Source organism: Oryctolagus cuniculus, chromosome 2 (genome assembly GCF_964237555.1).
Source record: "Oryctolagus cuniculus chromosome 2, mOryCun1.1, whole genome shotgun sequence".
Lineage (NCBI taxonomy): Eukaryota > Metazoa > Chordata > Mammalia > Lagomorpha > Leporidae > Oryctolagus > Oryctolagus cuniculus.
In genome coordinates, this window is record NC_091433.1 from 91,692,381 (window position 1) to 91,710,070 (window position 17,690).

Genomic DNA, 17,690 nt, shown 5'->3' on the forward strand with positions numbered 1-17,690 from the left:
TGTGGCTGGGTGTGGTTTGGAGGTAGCAGGAATATTTGCACATTTCTACCTTGTGCTTGGAGGTGACTTATTAACCAGGGACCTACGTCAGTTGAAATCATCCCCCCATAATTGCTTAGAGTTCAAAGTCAGGCAGAAGCACTCCTCAGGCAAGAAGCTGAGAACCTAGCAGGAACCAGCTCGGGCTGGGCGGAGCTTCAACAGGTGTCACTCAGGCATGAGACCCACACACGGGAGACTCGGGAGCCCCGCATTCCCAAACCCCTGGCCACATCACACCCTAGAGTCTTCACTTGCCAGTCGAAGGGGTGGGCGCGGTCGGAAGTTCTCAGGCAGGTGCAATTCCCCTTGGGGAGCAGATGGTAACGGCCAAGGGGCTGGTGAGGGGAGGGCGGCCCGCGGTGCCCACCAGGCTCTCCTGTGGCCCACCCATGCCCAGACGCCATCTAGAAGCTGCGGAACTCAGGTGAGAAGGCACCACAGAGGACACCCGGGACGGAGCTGTGTGGCCACGGGAGGAGGCAGGGGGGAAATAAATCACCACTCACATGGTTGTTGATTAACTGAGTGATTTTAGTCATGTGATACTGATACATGGCAGGAAACAAAAAAAAAAAAAAAACAACAACAAAAGCATGAGGATAAAATGCACACATTTGGGAATGGCTATTAACATAAGCGATACCAAGCAGAACATCTGGGGGCGTGCAGTTTAAGAAAAAACACCGCAAATGAGATGGAATGGCAAACCTTTTCACAGTATTCAAAGCTTTCCTAACAAGGTCGGGGCTCCCAAAGGGGAGGGAGGGTGACAGGGAGGGAACCGGACGGAGCAGGCACTCCACCCGCGTCCTGGGCACCCGCAGGAGTCGCCACGGGGGCACTTTGAAAACAGACCGTGCGAGCCCTCCAGCTCTGGGCATGATGAGAAGACCGGATTCGAGGTTCAGGGGGTGGGGTGGCTGTAACCGCACGACTGGTGGACCCGAGTGAGAACGGGCGCTCTGGTCAGAACCTGCCTTGGGGAGCGGGGCTCCGTGTGCTCACCCTCAGACACAAGAGCCAAGGGCCACACGGGCTACTTCAGTAGCGAAACGTCCTTGGAATCCTCACCTCACCTTCTGCCTCCTAAACAGACTACCAGCATCCTCCACAGCCTGAGCCACGTGTTGCAAATCCCAGCGAGCTGTAACAACCTCCGTCCGGTTTGGAAACCGATGGCGACGGCGCCAACAAGCCTGCACGCTGGTTCTCTTACATCCTTTGTTGGGAGAAGCAGGGGCTCATGGCGCAGCTCTGGGCCCGACGGCAGCCTCCCTTTGGGTCCTGAACTGGCTGACGTGAGACAGAGAGAGCTGGTGTCCCCTCACCCCGGAGACTGCTAGCAGCCTGGACGACCCCTCCCCTAAGGCTCACTCTGGGGAGGGCGGGGCCCGCGGCTGCCCAAGGCACTTTGGCAGAAGGAGCAGGCAGCCCCAGCCCCCTGATCTCTGCACTCACCACCCCCCTCCCTGCCAGCCCGGCCCCAGGCACATGTGAGACTGCTCTGAGTTTCAGACCAATCAGAGAAGAGGAGAAAATGTCTACTTAGCTAATACGTATATACACGCACGCACACACCTGAAACCACAGGCCAACCAGGCATCCCCACCCCCGACGCTGTCTGATCCAAGGTCAAAGAACTAGACAAGGCTGCCGGTGCCTGCGAGCCGGTCACCACATCAGAATGGCCTGGGGGCAGGTGACCGAGTTGCTGTGCTGGTGTTCGGACTGCAGTCTCTGGGAGTGATTGGAAACATCGCCCACGTTCTGTGTGGGCCTGGGGCCGGGCGGGAGGGGGAGCTCCCGGGTGACACCTGGCAGCGCCCCTGCTGTGATCCGTGTCTCGGGGGCAAACGTACTGGGGACGGTCACTGAAGAATCTCAGGTGACAAATGTTCCTGGTTTGCACCGGCCAAGAGCAGCGAACCTAAGTGAGCTAGTCACTTGCCCCGCCCATTAATCAGGGAGCTCTGGGGAGCATCTTAGGGCACCTGGGGAAGGCTTGGCCTTTGATGCTGTCTCCTCGGATGGGGACTGGTGCCAGCTTTCCCACTGCAGAAATGAGAGAGAGGGAGGGAGAGAGACGGAGAGAGAGGGGGAGAGAGAGAGAGAGAGAGAGAGAGAGAGAGAGAGAGAGAGAGAGAGAGAGAAGGGCAGGAGGCAGGAAATCCCTTTGAGCCGTAGACAGTGGAATTGAAAGGAGTCCATTTCTTCCTGGCAGGAAAGGAAAGCACCCAACCAGGAAGACCCGAGGAGGGAGCAGCACAGCTGACCACACCTGGGTGCCCTCCCTCCCGTCGGGGCCCTGGACACCTTTCAGATGCTGAGTGTCGGCTTTTCCCGGAACCTTGATGAGGAAGTGGGCTTTGGGAGCTGGTGGGAGGGATGCCGAGACACGAGCAAACAGATGAGATAAGACAACGAAGCCGCACACCCAGGCTCACCACCCAGCCTGTCTTTTTGGAAAATCACTCTTCACTGCCTTCTCGGCCTGAGCAGCCCCATCTCCTTCGCCCCTGCCGCCTTTCTCGTCTCCCTGCGCAAGGGCAGGTTCTGGGGTCCCTCCACGGGTCTGAGGCAGGGCCGTGCCTCCTCCACCGTGTCCCCCAGGCCTCTGAGACTGGCTGAGTCAGAGCAGAAGATGGCCATGTGCAGAAAGCTGAGGGCAGAGCAGGCGGGGCCCTCGGCTTCCCCCATTACATCTTGTGCGTGTACCTTCTTCCATCCTGCACTCGTGACTACATCCCGCAACGGGGCTCGACTCCTCAGCGTGGGGTGAGTCCCCTTCTGTCCGGAGTGGGCAGACAGGGAAACCGCTCTGGAAGGGAAAGCGACGTGACTTGCCGATAGAATGTTCTAGTCCCAAAGGCACAGATCGGCCAGCAGAGCCACACGCGATTTGTGACGACACCAAGAAAGGCACAGCATTTCGTCTCCGATGCCAGCCCTCGCTCTTTTTTGTGTTTGTCTTCCCCAAACCCCTTTGCGAACTGGCCAAAAAAGAAATTTCTCTTAGGGACTCCATGCGTCTCTGGTTATGCACGGGGACTGCTGTTCCCTTGTGCGGGTCTGAGGGCCTTTCCTAGTCTAAAGGGCACTCACTCGACCTGGACGTGGCTGGACTAGGGGGTGTGAGCCTGGCTACTGTGGGGGCAGGGAGCGAGGAGGCAGCAAGAACAAAGCCAGCTGGGTTTCAGGGCTCAGTGAGAGAACCTCCCACCCCAGCATCCTGGGCCGGCCGCGCCCCAGCCCGCCCCGCGAGCGTCACTTGAAGACCGACTGAAAAGTGGGGCACTCGTGGTTTTTCATGCGCTTCATGAAGTTCTTGAACTCCTTGTTCCTCTTGTCCCACTTGTGAATGGCGGTGAGCAGGTACTGGCTCTTCACCTTGCGGCCCATGATGAGGAAGTGGTGGCTCAGGTTGTCCAGCTGGTGGCAGGGGCAGTCCGCCCCGTTCTTCAGGTACAGGACCAGCTTCTTCAGTTCCTTCTTCTTGATGGGGCCCAGCTTCAGCGGCTTCTTCTTCTTGGGGACGATCTTCTTGTCGCCGTTTTCTTTCTTCACCTCCTTGATTTTCATCCTCAGTGCTAGACAGGAGCGGGACAGGGAGAGGAGACGTTAGGACCCAGAACATCAGCCACAGCCACAGCCCAACCCATGCACCCAGAACCTGAACCACATCACACAACCTGTGTACCCCAGTGTCTCAATTACAACCACAGCCCAACCCGTGTGCCTGGCACCTCAGCCACAACCACAGCCCAACCCATGCACTCAGAACCTCAGCTACCACATCAGCCCAACCTGTGTACCCTGAACCTCAACTACAACCACAGCCCAACCCATGCACCCAGCACCTCAACCACAAAATCAGCCCAACCTGTGCACCTGGCACCTCAACTACAACATCAGCCCAACCTGTGTACCCAGCACCTCAACTACAACATCAGGACAACCTGTGTACCCAGCACCTCAGCTACAACATCAGCCCAACCCATGCACCCAATGTCTCAGCCAGAACTACAGCCTAACCCATGCACCCAGCACCTCAGCTACAACTACAGCCCAACCTGTGCACCCAGCACCTCAGCTACAACCTCAGCCCAACCTGTGCACCCAACTACAACCTCAGCTCAACTCATGCCCCCAGCATCTCAGCTAGAACCACAGCCCAACCTGTGCATCTGGTACCTCAGCTACAACCTCAGCCCAACCGTGCACCCAGCATCTCAGCTACAACTACAGCCCAACCTGTGCACCCAGCATCTCAGCTACAACTACAGCCCAACCTGTGCACCCAGCACCTCAGCTACAACTACAGCCCAACCTGTGTACCCAGCATCTCAGCTACAACCTCAGCACAACCTGTGCACCGAGCATTCTAAGACAACAACCCAACCATGTGGCAGCATGAGAGGGTAAAATGAAAAGGCAAAAATCCAGTGACAGAAGGTACTTCCTGTGTGAAGTCCAAGGCTTTTCCCCAGGGGCGAACCCTGCTCCTGGTCCTGCCCCGAGTTTGTGGTGCTGAGTGCTGTCTCAATCCTTGCTGGAGGCAGCTGTGAGATTCTCTGCTTCCCAAAATCGACTCACACAGGGGGCTTCCACACGCATACGCACAGACAATGCCTGCGATCTCTTCATCACACTTCTCCACCCACGTTTTTGATGCCCCCTTGTATTTGTCTCTTTTTATTGTTTCCTTTTTCAGATTAAAATGAGGTCTATTGATGTTCTGAGTCCAGTATAGGGATTGTGAAATGCTTCAGCTACAGCTAGTGGATGCTTCTAATTTATTATCAGAATTACTTCCCCGGGGGCCAGCGCTGTGCAGCAGTGGGTTAACACCCTGGCCTGAAGCGCCAGCATCCCATATGGGTGCCAGTTCGAGACCCAGCAACTCCACTTCTGATCCAGCTCTCTGCTACGGCCTGGGAAAGCAGTAGAAGATGGCCCAAGTCCTTGGGCCCCTGCACCTACATGGGAGACCTGGAAGAAGCTCCTGGCTTCTGGCTTCGGGTCAGCACAGCTCTGACCATTGCGGCCAATTGGGGAGTGAACCAGTGGATGGAAGACCTCTCTCTCTCTTTCTCTGCCTTTCCTCTCTGTGTAACTCTGCCTTTCAAATAAATAAATAAATATTTGTTAAAAGATTTGAAAGACAGAGTGTCATAGACACTGAGAGACTCTTCCACCCAACAGTTCACTCCCTAAATAGGCCACAGTGGTTCAGGCATGGCCAGACTAAAGCCAGGAGCCTGGAACTCCATCCAGGTCTCCCATGTGGGTGCAGGGGCCAAGCACTTAGGCCATCCTCCGCTGCTTTCCAGGCGCATTAGCAGGGAGCTGGATCAGAAGTGGAGCAGCCAGGACAGGAACTGGTGCCTATACAGGATGTCGGCCTCACAGACGGTGGCTTAATCCATTGCACCACAACCCAGCCCCAAGAAGACTTTATTATTTGCTATTTAGTTGACTGGAGAAGCACAGCCTTGGCTAATCCATGAATAACCAGGAGGAAGCGCTCAGAACAAACCTCTAACGAAAGCATCAACATCAGCCAGTGAAAGACTCTCTCACTGCCTGCTTTTTCTTACAGCGCTCCAGACCCTGGCGCCTCCTTAACTCAGACCCCCAGTTCCACCCTCGGCCTGAGACAGGCCTCACCCCCACCTGGGGCAGAAGAGAGCTGGGCCCTACTGACCAGAAGGCTCCAGGCACCCCGGGATCAGCCCTGGCCCCCAGGCTGGCTCAAGCTGCCCAGCGAGTTCCTTCCTTCAAACTCTTTCCCCTACCCTACGCGTGCACTGGCCCCTGCTTCTGGGTGCACTTGACTCTCCCCTCACATTGCACTGGGGCACGGTGAGGCCAGCAGGTGCACGTGCAGTGAACGCAACACAGCAGAGTCCGCTGCTGGACAGGCACAGCCACGGGTTCCACGTCTATGGTGTACCCAGCTGTTCAGTGGGGGGTCACGATCACACCTGCTCCACTGCACAGCTCATTAAGCGTCTGCTCCCTGCCTGCCCCTTGCAAAACACACACATGGGAGTGGGAGAAAGCACTTGTCACAAGCAGGCCACAGGCAAAGGAGTGAGGACCTCCAAGGGGTAGCCTTGGCTTGTGCACTAAGTCTCAAAGGCTCAGGCCGGGAGTCCTCCCTGCTGTCGGATGGCTACGTCTCTCCTGCAGGGACGCGGGCCCCCACCGACAGCAGCTGGGAGAGCTGCTCCATTGGTGCCTCCCTGGCTGCTGCCCACAGCAGTCCTGTTCAGAAGGCATCGCGGGGCAGGTGTTTAGCCTGGCAGTTTGGGCGCTGGCTAGGATGCCCCCACCCCCTGCTGGAAGGCCCCGATCCAATCCCCAGCTCTGCTGTGCACTCTGAGAGGCAGCAGATGATGGCCCAAGTACTTGGGTCCCTACTACTCATGTGGGAGACCTGGGTTAAATTCCAGGATCCAAGCTTTGGCCTGGCCCTGCTCTGGCCATTGTGGGCATTTGAGGAGTGAACCAGTGGATGGGCGCTCTCCCACTGTCTCTCTCATAAACACACAAAAATAAACTCTGAAAAATGTTCTGAAAACAAGCCACCATCATTCTATTCCGGGTCAGTAGAAGGACTCAGGGTAAGTAAGAACAGCACAAGAGAATTGGGATTAGAACCCACACCTAACCCCAGACACCATGCTCTCTCACCCACACCATGACTCAGTTTAAAAAGACATGGCTGGGACCACGGTGGTGGCATAGCAGGTAAAGCCTCCGCCTGCAACACCAGCATCCCTCATGGGCGCAGGTTCAAGTCCCGGCTGCTCCACTTCCAATCCAGCTCCCTGCTAATGCACCTGGGAAAGCAGAAGATGGCCCAAGTGCTTGGCTCCCTGCACCCACGTGGGAGACCCGGATGAGGCTCTTCGCTCCTGGCTTCAACCCGGCCCAGCTCTGGCTGTTGTGGCCATCTGGGGAGTGAACCAATAGATGGAAGATTCCCTCCCCCATCCTCCTCTCCCTCCCTCTCCCCATCCTCCTCCCCCTCCTCCTCTCCTCCCCTCTCCCCCTCCCCTTCCCTCTTCTCCCCCTCCCTTTCTCTGTCTGTAAGTGTGCCTTTCAAATAAACAAGTGAATCTTTTTTAAAGAAAACATGATCTTGCTTCAGTGGAAATTACTTCACTCTTCTGATTGTGTAGCTTTTAATCACAACTCGAATCACAACTCACTGCTCTTTCCCATGACCGTGTATAAGGAATGCGACGAACATGGATGGGGTGGGGGAGGGAGATCCGGGGAGGGAAAAACGTGTTCTGCATTAGACTCTCTCTTCCTCGCTCTTTCCTGAGCTGGGGAACACTCGCTCTGCCTTTCAAAGCTCTATTTGGGGATGCAGACCCCAGCAAGGCTTGGTCAGGCTGACTTCCCGTGCCTTCAGGATGTGTGTGCAATGCTTCACCCAGGGCCTGTGGAACAGCCTGGCCCAGGAACAGCCTGGAACTGACCACTTTGTTCCTGATTCGCCCTCGGCAAGGGCCAGGACCCCAGTGTTTCCCCCACCATGGGCTGAGTCCGCAGTGCAGCAGCTGGGGCAGGAGCTGCACGGAGCACCAGGTCCTGGCACCCAACTGTGTGACCTCGAATCCTGGCTTCGGAAGTCCCAGGCCGCAGGGTGCTACGTACGGAGTGTACAGGGCATCTGAGCGCCAGCCTGGGGCCACACCCGGCTGACCAGGGGCCCGCTGAGTCCTTTGGAGGCATGAGGGCCCCCCTCCCGCCCCACCACGCTCCCCGCTCCCACTTACCCTGCGGCAGATCCGGAGAAGCTTCCTCTGCCCAGGGCCAAGTGGACATCCATTAGGACATCATCCGGCGACCACACCAAATGATCAATTCAAAAATCAGCCTGATGCAGGTGCACGGAATCCCGAGACCCCCCGCAGCTGCCTTGGCAGGGCCGGCCCGATGCTCCAGGGACTCATCCAGCCCCCAGACTGGCTTCCCCCACCCCAGCTGGGGGTTGAGGGGGACAAAGAGACAGCTCAGCTCCCCACTCTGGCCCTGAACTGAAACAGAAGCCTTTCTTTGAGCAGCAAGGGCGGGCCATTTCTCTCCACTCTGCATCACCACCACCAAGAATTCGGAGACCCGGGATCTCTGACCAATCAGAAACCTGAGGCAGCAACTGGGGGCCGTCTCGGTCTCTCTCAGCAATCTTAAATAATCCCCCACAGTCGACGAGCGTGTTAGTACAGTTTCGCTCCATGACAGCCACCCAAACCTTATTTTTTCTGCTCACAAACGACACTCCTTGGCGCCTCCTGCAAAGCCTTATTTTTGAGGCTGAAATGAGACTACAATGGTGAATCCAAACTGTCTTGGAAACCATCCATTCCTGGGTGCGGGCGCTGTGTGGCGCAGCAGGTTAAGGTACCACCCACAACACAGGCATCCAGCATGGGCGCCCCCTCCCCCCGCCCCCTGGGGAAATACCAGTTCTCAGACACAGGACGAACACAGGCCGCAGACACCCAAAGGAAACAAGAGCCCAGCAGGAAGCAGGTGGCTGGCGGAAGCTGATTTGACCAAAAGGAGAGGTTGAGCAGGCTGCTGGCAGACGGGGACCCCAGGAAGACACAGGTCGAGCCACACCGCAGGACCCAGCCACGCCCCCCGAAGCCCACTGTCCGGGTGCTATCAGGTGTGGGGATTGGTGTGAAGTCCGCACAGTGACGCTCAGATCCACTCCCCCCGCCACAAACCCTTGTGACACCACCAGCGGCAACCGAGACGCCTCTCTGGGGGTGCCCCGGCTGCACGGGCAACAGCTTGGGGAGGGGCCGCAGACATGAGGGTTCTCAGAGCGAGCCCCCCGGGGGTCTCCAACTCCTTTTACCAGCTCTGGTCACAGGGCCCGGTGGTTTCTGCCTACAAAGACAGCAGCTCCAAGGACCAGAGCAGTGAGCCCCCAGCGACTCAAACATGAGCTCCGACAAGCCAGAGTGCTGCCCGAGTACACGGGCTCCCCAGGCCGTGCCTCTCCGCAATTCAAGTGGACACTCGAAGCGTTGGCAGGCTTTCAGGAAAGTCTCCACATATGAATGACAGAAGCCAAACCACATAAAACAAGCAGAAAATACTCACAAATCAGAGATAATAGAGACAGCGCAGGGAACGGAAGAAAACGTTTTAGGGGCCGGCGCTGTGGTGTAGTGGGTAAAGCCCCGGTCTGCAGCACCAGCATCCCATATGGGCACCGGTTCAAGTCCCAGCTGCTCCACTTCTGATCCAGCTCTCTGCTATGGTCTGGGAAAGCAGTGGAAGATGGCCCAAGTTCTTGGGCTCCTGCACCTGTATGGGAGACCCGGAAGAAGCTCCTGGCTCCTGGCTTCAGTTTGGCCCCGAGTTGGCCATTTGGTGGATGAGCCAGTGGATGGAAGATCTTTTTCCCTGTCTTGTTCTCTCTGTCATTCTACCTTTCAAATAAATATATTTTTAATTGAATATTAAAATAAAAGTGTGATATAAAGATACAAGGGCACCTCAAAAAGTTTGTGGGGAACGGAAAGAAAAGTTGATTTAGAAATAATATCTAAACCCATGCATCTGAAAAAGCTTCAAAAAGCTTGTGAAAAAAAATTATGGCTGGGCTTTATTTCTTTGGTACGGAAATAAATTTATCTTTTCATTGCAATTTTCACAAACTTTAAAGTATACTCAGATGAGAAAGACAGTGTGAGAGACCTTTTAACTTCCATAACAGAATGTCGATAAATAATATCTAAGCATCAAAATTAAGACGCCAAGTTACAAGTATCACAAGTTTGCAAGTATCACGAGAAAAAGCCGAAAACATTGAAAATCACTTTTAGTGGGTGGTAGAAATTAGGAGCGGGAAGGCACGGACCAGGGCATTGAAAGTTTTTTGTTAAAGTTCTTTTATTGCTTTCACTCTTTTAAATGATTTATTTATTTATTTACAGAGAGAGAGAGTGAAAGACCGAGAGAGATCTTCCATCTGCTGGTTCACTTCTCCAGTGGGTACAACAGTAGGGGCTGAGCCGGTCAGAAGCCAGGAGCCAGCCAGGAGCTTCTTTCGGGTCCCCCACATGGATGCAGGGGCCCAAGGACTTCAGCCATCTTCTACTGCTTTCCCAGGTGCATTAGCAGGGAACTGGATTAGAAGTGGAGCAGCCAAGACTCAAACTGGTGCCCATATGGGATGCCAGGGCCACAGGTGGCAGCTTTTCCTCAATGACTCTTTCAGAAAGTGTTGGAGTTGGTCCGCTGCCAGCCGGCTTCATCCAGCCACTCTGAGCCGGCCAGGGCAGCACATCAGGCCGTGGCCCCTCCTCTGCCTGGGGGCGGGGGTGGGAGGGTGGGGGGAGGAGTCTTTGGGTGATGAGGCCCCCAGAAGTCCAAGACAGGGATCATCTTCCCACTTCCCTCACTCCCTCGAGTGGGCAGGAAGCTCCAGGTCCAGATCCAGCCGTGCAAAGGAGACGGTGACCCTGGCAGCTCCGGGCCCTTGGCTTGGAGAGATGGCGGCCTCTGTCCAGCACTCTCAGAAGCCTGGGCGCCCTGGGGAGCTGGCTGAGTGCTCTCCAACAAAGGCCTGGCAGTGGCCGCTTTACAACCGCTCTGTTCCCAGCAGGAGCCGGTGTTTGGGCATCGTTAACTCACTTAGCAAAGAAAAGCGCTTATGCTTTGTCACAGAAACTCAAGACTCTCTGGAGCACAAAACCACAGACGGCAGGCAGCACACACAGGAGAAAGGCACTCCACAAGCGGGGCGGGAAGCAGCTGGCCCCCTCGCCTACAGAAAGTTACGTGTGCAGAAGACCGCAGCATTGCATCTGCAGCAAATGGTCACACTGACCTTGACCTGCATTCCAAACCCCAGACACGGGCAAAGGAGGAGAGTTTGCAACATTAGGGGCACCTGCCCAGCTCGCTCATGCTTGCCCACTCTCTCTCATGCACACACGCGTGCATACAAACGCACACACCAGCAACATCCATGCCACTCAGGCGGCATCCCGCTAATTGCTTGGTTTCATGGATTGTGTTCAACCCCCACTGACTGAAGCTGATGGTGCGAGATGAACTTTGCAAGCACAGCACGGCCTGCTGGAGTTTGACCGCAGCGGGGCGAAGGCGTGCGTGCGTGGGCGGCTCTGGCAGCCAGCGCCCTGGGTCTCAGAGGAAGGCAGAGAATTGCTGTGGCCAGTCCCCTGCCTTCGCCCCCTCGGCCAGCTGTTCACAACCCCGCAGGAGGCAGTGAGAACAGCAGAATCACTTCCTAAAGTCAATCGCAGCAGAGACTGGAGCTTGGCTTCCAGCTCCGGCAAACCTGCCAAGGCCAACAGCTGCTCCCAGCACGGGCTCCCTGGCCCCCAGCTCCTCTCCATTACCCACCAGTGTTCACCCCAATGGCAGGCTGGAGTGTGCAGTGGTCTCTTGGAAGCAAAAAGATGGGAGGGGAGGAAGGGATTGGGGGTAGGGGTTGAGCTTCTAAAGCCACAGACTGGAGCAGCCCTGAGCCCGCCCCGGATCTGAGATATTTATCTAGAGCTCAGTTCTCAAAGGCTGGCAGTGCAGAGGCTGCTGACTCCACCCCCCCACCCCTCCTCCCCCCAAACCCCCCAAACCCCCCCACCCCCGGCCAGAGAGGTTGTGACTCAGTAGCAACAGGGCCAGGGTAGGCTCAGGAATGTGTACCTCTAACAACTGCCCAAGCAGGCTGATACTGCCTGGCAGCTGGGGACCACAGGTGGGCGTGGCTTGGTATGGCTGTATCTCCCCACCTCACCCCCGCCCCCGCAAGCCTCCCCGGACTCTCCTGGCTGACCCTGGCTGACCGATGGCTTTGCATGAAAATCCCCTATTGGGTCCCTGTGGCTCATGGTGGGAGACCCAGGCCAGCAGCAGCCGGTGTCCTGGGAGGCCCTTCTGATGCCCCGGACAGGCTGTTTGGCAGGCTGGGGTCAGAGAAGATTCTCAGCCAGTTCCCTCCCTCTCAAGGACACACTGGGCATAAAAGCATGCAGGGTAGGGAGCACAAATGCCCCTGCCCATATCCTGCACTGGATCCACCGCCCAGGCTCTCCCCAGGGCAGCAGCAGCAGCAACAGCAGGGTGGGGGTCACAGCCACACCCTCAGGATCCTCGCACGCATTTGCAGTCCTGACCCTACCTCCACACCTGGACTTACTCTGCAGCCCTTCTGGGGCCTGAGACCAATAAAGCCTCACGGGGCACGCCACTGCCAGCTGGAATCCAATGTCCATCACACAGATGGAGCACTCACACCCGGCCTCCTTGGGAAGCCACGTCTTAGAAAGAAGCAAGCGTGGGATACACTCCCTGTGGCGGGGGGTTGCCAAGGAGACCCTCCTAGAGTCGGGTGGACCACAAGGGAAGTCCTGGGAGTCACCAAGCGGACAGCACAGGTGTGCAGCCCACACCCAGAGGCACCTGCCCAGGCCCCAGCCCCCCACTCCACCACTCCCAAGACAGGTGCAGGCTGGGGGATATTTTCCAGCTCCTGGCTCCACACTCACAGCTTCTCTGTTAATGCATCATGAACCTCTCCATCTGCACGGCTTCTCTTCCTACTGAGAGCACACGAAGTCCCAGCGTTGGGCCGGGTGTGGGGGGCATGGCGGCGGGTCTCACAGGACAGTCCCATGAGCCCCCATCTCCCCCAGCAGGTGCACCCATCACAGATGCGTGCAGCTGGCCCTCGGAGCTCCCTGTCCCACCCTGAGCCCCTTTCCCTCCTCATGCAGTGCGCCTACCTCTCATTCCTGGGCTTCTCCCTGGTGCAACACATGAGGGGTCCCTTCCCTACTGTCCTCTCCAGCGCCCTGGGGGGCTCACCACACCACACCCCTGCAGCCTCAGCAAGCGAGTCTCACCATGCTACAAAGCCGGAGACCCCACAGGGATCTGCCAGAGGGACCCCCACTTTCTCAATGGGGCACGGCCAGGTGGAAGAAGGACAATGAATTTCACTCCCACTGAGCTCTGTGAGGCACCAACAAAGGCCCACATGACGCATGCACCGGTGGCAGGCACTGGGTAACACATCTGTAGATACACACGCCCATCGGCCACAGAGTGTGGGGTCTGGAGACCACCCTTCCCATGCCACACGCGCCGTGGAACACTGTGACTCCTATATGCACAGGGTCCAGGGGAACCCACCACGGGCAGCTCCCTGGGAAACATCCAACCTTCCCGATCCAAGCTCCCTTCTTGGGCCTGCTGCCTGCTCTGTGGTGCTAATCTTCGCTGGCTGTGACCCCCACCAAGGGCCCCTCAGGAAGACACCTATTTAACCTGTTGGTAACAAATACACAGCTGTCAGAGGGCCTGTATCTGTCTCAAGAGCTTAAAATGAACGGCAGGGGCAATCCCAGAGCGCTGGAGCCCCTCACGGCACACAGTGTCAGGTGCACAGAGGGGGGTCCCCGGTACAGCCTGGCTCCCACCTGGGCATCTGTCCATCACTATTGCCCAGCTTGGGGGCACGGCAGATACCACCTTGTCCCGACTACTGGGACACAGGTATCTCATGGCTGCATCCCCAAAGCAACACCCCAGTCTCCAGCTAAACAGCAGTAGAGACACTGGCTAAGTGCAGAGCGGTTCTCGGCTCCCAGCAGCAGCTGACCACAGCAGCATCCTGGGGTCACCACTCGGGACCATACGTGCTTCCCTCATTGGCCACCAGCGGCGTGGCCACGTGCTGGCTGTGTGAACAGCAGAGAGCTCACCACCCCGCCCCGGGAGATCACCAGCCCCTGCCCACACTGGCCCAGGCTGCCCCTGGGACCCCCACCACTGAGGCCCTGCCCCATTTCACCCTCACGACTAGGTTAAGCAGGCACTACCACCTCCCAAGCTTTTACAACTGCTGGATCTAGGCATGTCTCCCCGAGACAGCAGCTAGCAAGAGACAGAGGCAGGATTCAATCTGAGACCTGGGATAAGCTCAACACTGCTCCTTTAAAAAAAAAAAAAAAAAAAAAAAAAAGTATGCACTTGGAACCTCAGAGTAGGACCATTTGGAAACAGGGCCTTTTGCAGATAGAATCAATTAAATTATGGTGGGGTCCAGACCAGCGTTGTGCTGTGGAGAGCTAAGCTGCAGCACCAGCATCCGAGATCTGAGCGCCAGCCTGAGTCCTGGCTGCTCTGCTTCCAATCCAGCTCCCTGCTAATGCGCCCGGGGAAAACATGAGATCGCCCAAGTGCTTGGGCCCCTGCACCCGCGTGGGAGACCCAGATGAGGCTCCTGGCTCCTGGCTTCAATCTGGCCCAGCCCTGACCAGGGAAACAGCGGGTGAGGGCTCAAGTAGGTGACTCCCTGCCACCCACGCAGGAGACCTGGATGGAGTTCCTGGCTCCTGGCTTCAGTTAGGGCTCCAGCGGGTCACGGCCGACATCCGGGGAGTAAACCAGCAGATGGGAGATGTCTCTCTGTGTGGAGTGCTTCTTCCCCTCGCCCCTGTCTCTCTCCCTCTCTCTCTCTCTCTCTCTGTGTGTGTGTAGACATCTGGATCCACTTCCCCCTCGTTTCTCAAGATGCTCTCTACAAACGGTCTCCTTCCCCTATCATCCCACTCCCAGGGGCGAGACTCCAGACTCCGGCTCTCGCAAAGGGAAGCACCACTTGGTGTTCCAGACCCCAGTTCTCGCAAAGGGAAGCACCACTTGGTGTAGACGCTGGCCTGGGGTAACGTTCCCTCCCCACCCTAGTCCTCCCTTTCCTCCTAGTAAGGAGAACTCAGGATCTTTATGCGCAGAACATGAGGATACAGTCACATCTTTGCTACACAAAGCAATAGTCCTCTCCTCCCCTCCCCCTCCCTGTCCTCTTGCCTTCTCCCCCCTCCCCTTTTCCTTCTCCTCCCCCCCCCTTCTCCCCCTCCTTCTCCACGCTGCCCTGCAAAGCTCACAGACCCTCCCTTTGAGATCGGATGGGGACACTCCTCGTTAAGACGACAGTAGGCACCAGACTGCTGTTCTCAGCCATCGCCAAGATTTACCCAAAGACACCCGGGAGGCCTCGCAGAGGCACCTCGCTCAATCAGTAGCTGAGCCAGTCCAATATGACTTTTTGTAGAAGTTTAAAAAAAAAAAGGGCCATTCCTCTGATTCGCTTGTGTGTGCCGATGCACTCAGCGAACACGCAGAGTGGACTGGAGCTCGCTCCCCGGCTCCACCAGCGCCCTGCCACCCACACGGCGTCCTGTGTGCACGTGCTAGGAGCAGGTGGGCAGCCTCCTCCCTGCCCGCCACCTGTGGCCGACTGACCGGCTCCGCGTGCGCAGAAGGGTCTCCTGGCGAAGACGGTCAATGAGTGCAGGCACACCCAGAGGCACTGAGCATGGACCTGGAGCTGCAGGAGAGACCAGGAGGAGCCTGGCCCCGTGCCCCGGTGCAGAGGCAGGACCGACAGCCAGGAGCCCGTGGCCAACTCCCCAAATGTTGCTTTCTCTGCTTGCAGAGGGGACAGTGTCAGAGGGTGACCCCCGGGCTCCCCCCACGCCACCCCGCCTGCCCTTCTGCGCCCTCCTAACTCCAGTGCCAGAACACAACACCAACCCTGCAGAAAACCACGCCCCACCTGCAGCCCAGGCCCTGGGTCGGCACAGCCTCCCTGCCTGTCCATTGCTGAGCGCCCCTTGCCCGGGGCCTGGCCCTGGGAGTCCCTGGCCACCTCTCCTTTGTGAGCATTGCGGGCTCAAACCCTGCAGCAGGAAGGCCCAGGGGGAAACCAGGGACCCCTCGTGGCGGCCTCAGAAGCTGCCCCTCCTGTGCCAGGGTTGTGGGGGTGGAGCACTTGCAAGCTGAGCCTTCCTCTGCCCAGGTTTTGCATCCAAAGGAACCCGGAAGGCAAGAGGACGGGGTGGGGGGGAAGGCAGAGTTTGCAGCAGGGCCAGGCTAGACACCTCCCTCCACCCTACCCCCCAAAGAGCAGGGACAGTGGGCGGGCGTAGGGTTGGGGGTGGGGTGCAGCGGGAGGCAAAGGAAGGCGGCGCCTGGTGCTTTCCTCCGCCTGCCTGCTTCGGGGGGCCCTGGGCCATCACTCAAAGGCAGGAAACCTGCCAGAGGATACATTAAGTCTGCAAGAAAGGCCGGCGCAGGGCCAAGCGCTGTCACTCACCGAGGAGAGCCAACACAGTCTATTGATTCCACCCAGGGCAGCTTCTCTCCCCCCACCACTCGCACACAACTGTGCAGGCAGAATGGGGTGGGGGTTGGGGGAGCTTTTGCCCAGCGGAGGGAGCTGGGAGCAGGGCAGGGGAGGGGGGCCTGGATCCAGGTTCCCCTGGGGCCCCTCCTGGCTGTGGTCACCAGTGCTCCAAGGCCTCTGGTTTTCATTGCCAGGTAACCACATCTGCAGGGTGAGGCTCCTGCATGGCCAGGGGACCCCACTCTGCCCTGCTGTCCTGTGTGTGTGTGTGTGTGTGTGTGTGTGTGTGTGTGTGTGGCAGGGCTGCTTCCCCCGTGGAGTCTCCGGTTCGTACTCACTCCCCTTGTGAGGCCACAGAGATGGCTGGGGTGGGCCAGGTGGGCCTGCATTGTCAGAACCCCTAGGACTCCTTCCCTTCGGCACCACCATCAACGCTGCAGACTCCGTGTATCCCTCAGGTGCTCCCCCTGCGTTCTTCCTCGCACCCCTGCTTGAACGAGAAGCCCTCCCTGGGGGACTTGGTGCAGAGCTGGTGGCCGGCACTCGGGACTGGTGTCGCAGGGGAGTGACACGTGGGGTGCGAATACTTGCAGACTCCAGGACTCCTGGCCGCCCTGTCACAGGATCCACACAGCTGCCCTGCGGAGCCTGCACGGCTCGCCCTGCTTGGTGCGCGAGAAAACCGTGCCTCTGAGCCCTGCTCCTGTGCAAAGCCAGGTGGCTGGCACGTCACTGGGGGACAGGCACGCAGACCCGCTCCGAGTCTGAGAAAGCAGTTGCTTAGAGAGGACCTGCAGCCGGCGCCGCGGCTCAATAGACTAATCCTCCACCTAGCGGCGCCGGCACACCAGGTTCTAGTCCCGGTCGGGGCACCGGATTCTGTCCCGGTTGCCCTTCTTCCAGGCCAGCTCTCTGCTGTGGCCAGGGAGTGCAGTGGAGGACGGCCCAAGTGCTTGGGCCCTGCACCCCATGGGAGACCAGGAGAAGCACCTGGCTCCTGGCTTCGGATCAGTGCGGTGCTCCGGCCGCAGCGGCCATTGGAGGGTGAACCAACGGCAAAAGGAAGACCTTTCTCTCTGTCTCTCTCTCTCACTGTCCACTCTGCCTGTCAAAAATAAAAAATAAAAGAAAGGACCTGCTCCACACCGCCCAGCCTCTTGCCTCACCCATGGCCAGGGGCTGCTGCACACCGTCCACCTCTGCATTTCTGATCAAGTCCAGAGCAGCCCGGGGGGGACAGAGATGGAGAGCAGCCCAGGGGAAGGGGGCTGAGGCAGGACATCCGGCAGCCACCAGCTCTGGGTCTGGAGCACATGGAGCTACACAATTCACCACCCTGTGCCGTGGTCCCAAAGACCCCCACTCCACTTCACCTACGGCGTCAACTCACTGCCCCTCTGTTCCAGCCTCTTCTACACTGCCTAAGAGGAAGGCCAAGTGCACCCGGCGGCCG

The 17,690-nt window shown here is 57.9% G+C and overlaps 1 protein-coding gene across 1 annotated transcript in view; it reads right to left on the reverse strand.

Moving 5' to 3' along the window:
• Positions 1 to 552: 552 nt before the first annotated feature.
• The window catches only part of SFRP1 (secreted frizzled related protein 1), a 33,087-nt gene continuing 15,949 nt past the window's right edge, over positions 553 to 17,690 (reverse strand). Inside the window, exon 3 of the mRNA XM_008273926.4 lies at positions 553 to 3,629. Within this exon, the coding sequence (XP_008272148.3) occupies positions 3,307 to 3,629 (323 nt within the window). The 3' untranslated portion in view covers positions 553 to 3,306. The remainder of the gene's footprint in view (positions 3,630 to 17,690) is intronic.